At 62.1% G+C, this 7,255-nt stretch overlaps 1 protein-coding gene across 1 annotated transcript; it reads left to right on the top strand.

The window, feature by feature from the left end:
* The first annotated feature begins 2,893 nt into the window (after nucleotides 1–2,893).
* GRAP (GRB2 related adaptor protein) lies at nucleotides 2,894–7,255 on the top strand. Its single transcript, XM_062503665.1, has 5 exons — nucleotides 2,894–2,971; nucleotides 3,970–4,067; nucleotides 5,072–5,194; nucleotides 6,221–6,389; nucleotides 7,070–7,255. Exons 1-5 carry the CDS (start codon nucleotides 2,894–2,896, stop codon nucleotides 7,253–7,255), a joined length of 654 nt encoding a protein of 217 aa, XP_062359649.1.

The following is a 7,255-nucleotide window of genomic DNA, read 5'->3' on the forward strand; positions in this document are numbered from 1 at the left end:
GCAGGGTTGTGGGGCAGCATCGATTCCTCTCCCTGCTCCGGGAGCAAAAGCCCTGGAGCTGCAATGAGCCAGCTCACCTTGCCCAGCCCTGCAGCATCCAGGCCCAGCTCAAAGCCCCTCGGGAGGCAAAGCCAGGCTTGAGACACCCGCTCTTCTCCCAAGGTCACTGAGGCAGCAGCCAGAGAGGAGCTGGGGACCTCAGAGTGGTGTCCGTCACAAAGCTCCCCAGACCACAGAGGAAGGGGAAGAGGCTCCCCTTCCTCCCCTTCCTCCCCTTCTTCCCCTTCCTCCCTCCCGCGTGGGGATTTTGCAGCCAGGTAAACACAGGATGTTGATGAAACAGGGCTGGGCACATTGGGCAAGCCGGGAGTCAGCAGGAGCTGCAGGCAGCTCCCAACACCTGGAATGGCCCTACAGACGGGAAAGGGCAATGCCAGAGCCCCTGGCACCTTCCTCTGCCTGTCCCCAGGGTCACAGAACTCCCCTGGTCACAGAGAGAGGCAGCGTGGGTTGGTGGCCAAAGCCAGGGCAGGCTTGGCTCCCAAGCTCTGCTCTGTGCCCTCTGGTGATCCATGGGATCCCTTGGGATCTGCTTGCAGGCTGAGCTGGACTCAGTACCTAACTCCAAAGTTCGTCTTGTCACCCCACCTACGGCAACCATGTGGCACCTCCGGTGTCCCTCTGCACTCTGGGGACATGCAGGACACAGGGACAAGGGGACGGATGCCCCAGGACCCCACCCTGCCAGGCTCCAGCTCACGGCTGGCACAGCGACTTGGGATAGGGCACCTGGGGACCAGCTGGACGCTGCAGCCTTTGGCTCCCAAACCAGAAAAAAGGGGCCGCAGACTGCTCTGGCACCAGCCCAGCATCTCCTGAGGTGCAGGTGCTGCTGTCACCCCCACAGTGACCACATGAGCTCAGGCAGCAGCCAGGGACAGCGAGCCACGAGCAGGCCACCAGCGAGCAGAGGGGACCTGGAGCCTGCACGGGGAGCAGGGTCGGAACGAGGGAACGGGGGGGCCGGGAGGGGTTGTCATATAGGAGGGGACAGAGATGGCAAAAGGGTCTGCCTGTCCCCTTAGAGCCCGTGTGGAGGGGCAGGTGGCGCTGTCCCCAGTGTCCCCAGTGTCCCCAGTGTCCCCAGTGTCCCTTGGGGCACTGCTGCCATCTGCTGGCAGGATCCCACCCACTCCTGAGCCTGGCCACTGCGCCAGGCCTGGGGACCCTCTGTGACCCCACCACTGTCCTGTGTCCCCTCCCAGGCACTGCGGGACCACGTGTGGCTCCAGCCCGGATACCCCAAGATGTTCCCCAGAGCCACCCTGCTGGCCCAGGAAGCCAAACCCCAAAACTGCTCCCGATGTCCCCCCCGGCACAGCTGATTTTCACCCCAGTAATCCACTCCTGGGCTGGACCCTACTGGTGCCCAGACACTCTCCCTGCCCTGTTGTTCTCCAGGTGGGATGGTCTGGAGTGGCCTTTGCATCATCCAGTTTGGGCTGATGGACCAGGGACAGGATCAGGCCCTTGGCCATGGCTCTGCTGGGCTGCTCTCCCCAGGGAATATCCAGCTTCATCCTCCCCAAGGCTGCTGAGGGGCACAGGAAACTCATCCCAAGATGATTTCCTGCTGCATTCCCATCCCCTGGGTCTCTCTAGGACATGGGGATTTGCTGAATCCCATCATCCATGTGCACACGGAGTCTCTTCCCACAGCCTCCCTGACCTTCCCAGCATCTCCGTGTCCCCTGGGACCAGCACACCCCAGGATAACCACTGGGGCTTGTGCTCCACCTGCACATCCCTCTCCACTTCCACAGGCACTGGGGGCCTGGAAGTGTCCTCTGTGGGGTGTTACAGGGCATTTTCTTTTCAGATGCAGTCAGGAAGTGGGAATAAGGTTTGGGAAAGGCCAATCGCTGGGCCCGTGTCCCCACTGTGGCCCTACAAGCACCATGGCTCATCCCACCCCAGGCAGATGGCAGCAGCATCCTGCTCCTTGCTGGAAAATGCCCAATTCCATGGGCAGGGACTGCACTGCAGCTGTCCCTGGTTTAATTCCTCGCAGCAAAGCCAGGCAATGTCTGGCGGATTTTCCATGCGCTCCATGCCCCAGCCCACACACAGGAAGGCTGAACAGCTCTGGAGACCTTCCCACTGGGAATGATACCCGGCCTGTGAGCCCTGCACACTCAGCGCCTGACGCCCACAGGAGCAGTGGGAAGTTTTAGTGCTCAGTTTTAGTCTAAAAGGGATTTTTATTCCCTAAGCCCTGCAGAAGAAAACTGGGGGGGAAAAAAAAATCAACCCCCTCAAGGGGCCACAGCTCAAAAAGTCAATATCAGTTGTGCTGAAAGCTCACTGTTCAGAGCTGAGACACAGAATGTTCGCCATGAATTCCAAAGAAACCAGGTGTGTGCATCCACCCACCTCCCTCCGCCTCCGGCATTCCTACCTGCCGCGATTTTCTTGCTTCTGGGACAACCATTCCCACCAAGCCCCCTTTTGGCAGCTCAGCCAGAGACTCCCCCATCAGCACTGCCTGTGCTCTCCAAACACCCTTCCCAAAACCCTCAACCCGTGCCCAGCCCATCACCATCCTGTTCCCATCCTGTCCCGACCGCTGCCCACCACTCACCGCGCAGGAAACGCCAAATCCCTTCTGTCACCCTTGGACACACGGATCCCCTGGCACCCGGGTGGGCTGGCATGGTTCTCCCCCCGCCTCCGCCGCACATCTGGGCAGCTGTGGTGCCCCGGCAGCGCTGACATCAGCGCGGTTTCCTGCCCGCCGGAGCCGCCTCGCCGTGTGCGCAGCCCCGACCCCAGAGCCCCGCGGGCTGCGAGCCCCAGGCAGCCCCGGGACCCCTCCAACACACCCCCGAGAGCCATGGAGTCGGTGGCCCTGTACAGCTTCCAGGCGACGGAGAAGGATGAGCTGCCCTTCCGGAAAGGGGACACCCTGAAGGTACAGGGGACAGGGGTCACCAGCCGAAGGGGGTTTGGATGCTGTTGCTCTGTGGGGACAGAGTGGGCACGTGGTGACACCGGTGCTTTCTTTGTCCTTGACTTTAATGCTTCTGGGGTTTTCTGTGGGATGCAAGGAGCCAACCTCGAGGATTTTGGAGTGTGGAGTAGCATTCCCTGCTTGCCTGTGCCACCAGGCACAACTTCAGAGAAGGACACCCCCAGCTGGGACATGGCATGTGGCATCCCTGGCCATCAGTGCCACCAGCTGTGCTCTGTGGCAGCCCCTCAGGGCTGGGACAGGTTTTCCGTGTCCGGGGGGGCACTGGAGGTCACAGGGCTCCGGCAGCAGGGAGCATGTGCCCAAACATGGGCACCGGCGTTGGGGTGGGCTCTTAGATGCCACCTGAGAATCCCAAAAAGCTCCAGGAAAGGCTCAGAATATCCCTGGGGAGCAGCAGCCCTGCGATGGGAGTGAGGACAGCCCCTCCCTGCCCATCTGCTCATCCCTCTCGGGCTCCTCCCGGACCCCTGGCACCCTGCAGCCCCCGGGGAGGGTGAGGGCACAGCCGGGCTGGAACCCAGAGCCCCAAACCCTCCGTGCCGTCCCTGCCTCCCGGCGTGTTTTCCCCGTGCCCTGACCCGGGGTTTCGGATCCTGTTTTCACAGCTGTGCCGGCCCCGGGCCCCTGCGTGGGAGGCTGGAAAATGTTGTCACACGGAAGCGGTGTCAGCACCCACTGCCCCCATCCCGGGGGATGCGGGGGCCTGGCTCGTGTCCTGGCCACTCCAGGGACAGATTTCACCCTCTTCCCTGAGCAGGGGTTTGGGACAACGCCCAGGCACCTTCCAACTCTGTGACCCCAAACCCCCCAGAGTGTGTCAGCACTGTCAGAGCCCCCTTTTCTCCAGGGGATTGCTGGGGGGTGTTCATGGGGTCCCACTCAGCGCCAGCCCGGCTGACATCTCCTGACACCTCCCTGCTCCTCTCCTACCTCAGATCCTCAACATGGAAGACGACCAGAACTGGTACAAGGCTGAGCTGTTCGGCCGCGAGGGCTTTGTCCCCAAAAACTACATCAAGGTCAAGCCACACCCGTAAGTACCATCCCACCAGCCAGGCAACAGTCCCAGTTCCCAAAGGTCTGCCACGAGCCAGGGCAGTCCCACACGTGGGGAAACTGAGTCACGGGGATGGGGTCTGTCTGCTAGGTCAGTCTGCCAGTGCCACCACAGCCCGAGGAGAAGCACACCCACATACCCCCAAAAATCCAGCCCTCACACCGAGCTGCCACTAAATACATGATAATTGGGGAACAACAAAGCGTTATGGGATTACGACTGCATTAAACCAAATCCTATTACCGCGTTATTAAAACCCAGCCTAATCCATCGCTGTCTGAACCTGTGTTTTATGTATCCTTAGCCCCTGGTAAATCATATTTAAATGCCAGAGCAAACGCGTGGGCTCGGGGCAGCCCGGGGCACATCCCACTGCTTCTCCAGCTTGGGATAACAACCGCGATGGGCGAGACTCATCCCCTTCCATGCAGCACCTGGAGGGCTGGCTCTGTGCTAAACTCCGTGGCTGATCGTTCACCACGCAATTTTTACAGCAGCGGAAAATCTTTACGGCCCGGGGGACCCGAAATAGCCGGGCACAGCTTTGGCAGGGGTGGGACACGAGGACTCTGCTCCTGCAGCTCGTTTGGGCAGTGCGGCCAGGAGGGGTTTGTCCTGGCACCGAGAGGGTTCTGCTCTACACCTGGAAGGGCCGTTCCCACGAGGGGACAAGGGTCGGGGAGGAAGGGACAGGCAGCAAAGCGGGTGACAGGACAGGTGACAGGATGCGGTCGCGGCTGTCGGTGACGCTGCGCTCACCTCGCTCGCCCACAGCACCCCAAAAATGCCGGGATGAACCGGGAGGGAAGGGAGAAACAGCCGGGGAAGGGTCCCAGCCCTGTTAGGAGCCCGATGGACACACACACACACCCCCCTCCCTGCGGCACCGGGAATTTCGGAGCCCCCACCCCGCAGGGTGCGGATGCGGTGCTGGGGTGTCCCTGGGGTGCCCGCGGGGCTCAGCCCGGTGCCCCTCGCAGGTGGTACGCGGGCAGGATCTCCCGGCACCGGGCAGAGGAGCGGCTGCTCCGGCGCAATCACCTGGGAGCCTTCTTGATCCGAGACAGCGAGAGCGCCCCGGGAGAATTCTCCCTCTCCGTCAGGTAAGTACATTTGGGACAGGAGGGGAAGGGGAACGGGAAGGGGTCCCTGCAGCCCCCGCTTTGGGGACAGAGGCTTTGGGCCACCCTCGTGTGTGCTGGGGAAGGGCTGAGCACCCTGCCATGTCCTGGCCATCTCAGAGGGGCTGTGGAGCCGTGTCCCCAGCACATCCAGCACAGCCTCGCACAGGACCTTCCCCTCCTTCCCCTCCTCCACAGCTCCGCCTCCATCCCCGCTCTTCCTGCTCCCTGCACCGCTGCCTCGCTTGGGGTCCCTCGCAGGGACACCCCTAAACACAACAAACCCCTGGGTGGTGACGGGGCTGGGACCGAGCCGCAGGCACAGCCCGGGGGAACAAAGCCCGGAACATCCCCAGGGATGAAGGGCTGCCGCATCCCCAGGACTTCGGCACTGGCTGACCCCGGGTCTCACCCCTTCCCTGGCCCGGCCTGGGGAGCAGCAGGTGGCCCCAGGCCGGGCCAGGCACTTTCTCACATTTTCAGCCCCTAATTGAACGTTTTGGGAGGTTCTTGGCCCTAATGAAAGGGAGCTGTGCTCTGCCCGGGGCACCCCAACCTCTCTCCCAGGCACACCCTGTGGGGTGACAGCAAGGGAAATCCTGCTTGCCCCGTCCTCCTGCGGCTCGGGGGTCCTCAGGTGCACTGGGAAGAACAATCCCAGCCTCTGCAACCTCCTGGCATGTGCCGAGACCTGCAGCTCTCACCACGCTTTCCTCAGGTGACAAAGCCAGCTGCCTTCCATGTGGCTGCCATCCCTGAGCCCCCACTGTGCCAGGGCCGGGCACTGAGCTTTGGCTGCCCCTGGGGTGAGTTTGTAGCAGGGCTCAGCTGTGGGTCCTCATTGCAGGGCCAGGAATGACCCCAGGGCCACCGTCAACCCCACCATGACAGGAAGGGTGCAGTGACACCCATGGGCTCACCCCGACCTTGCCAGCACCCCCAGGCTTTACCCACCTCAGGGGATGCTGTCAGGATGTCCCCAGAGTGACCTCCATCCTCCTTCTTCAGCTACGGGAAGCACGTCCAGCACTTCAAGGTGCTCAGGGAGAGGAACGGCAAGTATTTCCTCTGGGAGGAAAAGTTCAACTCCCTCAACGAGCTGGTGGATTTCTACAGGACCACCACGATCGCCAAAGAGCAGCAGCTTTTCCTGTGCGACGAGGGCCACACTCAGGAGGTACCACCAGGGGTGGGGCCATGGGTCCCAAACCCCTGTGTCAGCCCCCTCGAGTCTCAGTGTCCCTGCAGAGGGGGACAGGGACATCCCTGGCTGGCATTTATCCTCTGCCTCGAGGGGATGAGAAGCAGGAGAGGGCGCAGCAGCCTGAGACAGGCAGTGCTGCAGGGAGGAAGAGCTCCTGGAACAGCTCAGCGGGGCAGGGCAGGGCAGGGCAGGGCAGGGCACACACATCACTGTCCCTCGGGCCAGGGGTGACGCCTAGGGCAGGTGGCAGAGCCCAGCCACATCAGGACAGGGCACAGCCAAACTCCAGCAAAGCCAAGCCCTGGGGCAGTGGTTGTGGATGTGGCAAAACTGGACTTTGGGAGCTGGGATGGGAAGGAGAGGGTGCCAGCTGCCTCCAAGGGTCCCCTGGGCACCCATGTTGAGTCTCCCAACATCAAGAACAGGAAGTCTTGTGCCCTGGGGTGTTCCCCTGCACCTGGGCCTGTCCCCAGCACTTCACTCTTCCTTTTTCTAGCCTCTCTCTCTTCAAAGCAGGCATCCCAAGGCTCGTCCTCATCCTGTGGTGGCACAGTGTCCCCATCAGAGGACGCAGGCAGTGCTACCCAGTGCCAGGGGTTGGCAGATGGGGACGCCTCTCCTCCCTCCAACCCCTACCCTCGGCTTCCCTGCAGGTGAAGAGACCCCGATTCGTGCAAGCCCAGTTTGACTTCTCATCCCATGAGGGCTCCCAGCTGCCCTTCCTCCGCGGGGACATCATTGAGGTCCTCGACTGCCCCGACCCCCACTGGTGGCAGGGAAAGATCTACGGCCGCGTGGGGCTCTTCCCCCGGAGCTACGTCCAACCCCTCCGCAAGTGA

The sequence above is a fragment of the Cinclus cinclus genome, chromosome 16 (genome assembly GCF_963662255.1).
Source record: "Cinclus cinclus chromosome 16, bCinCin1.1, whole genome shotgun sequence".
In the NCBI taxonomy this organism is placed as follows: domain Eukaryota; kingdom Metazoa; phylum Chordata; class Aves; order Passeriformes; family Cinclidae; genus Cinclus; species Cinclus cinclus.

Bases quoted from the DNA above. Each gene is read 5' to 3' on its own strand.
- GRAP (XM_062503665.1), top strand. From the start codon at position 2,894: ATGGAGTCGGTGGCCCTGTACAGCTTCCAGGCGACGGAGAAGGATGAG. The intron at 2,972-3,969 runs GTACAGGGGACA...CTCCTACCTCAG, and splicing joins GGAAAGGGGACACCCTGAAG to ATCCTCAACATGGAAGACGA. The intron at 6,390-7,069 runs GTACCACCAGGG...GCTTCCCTGCAG, and splicing joins ACGAGGGCCACACTCAGGAG to GTGAAGAGACCCCGATTCGT.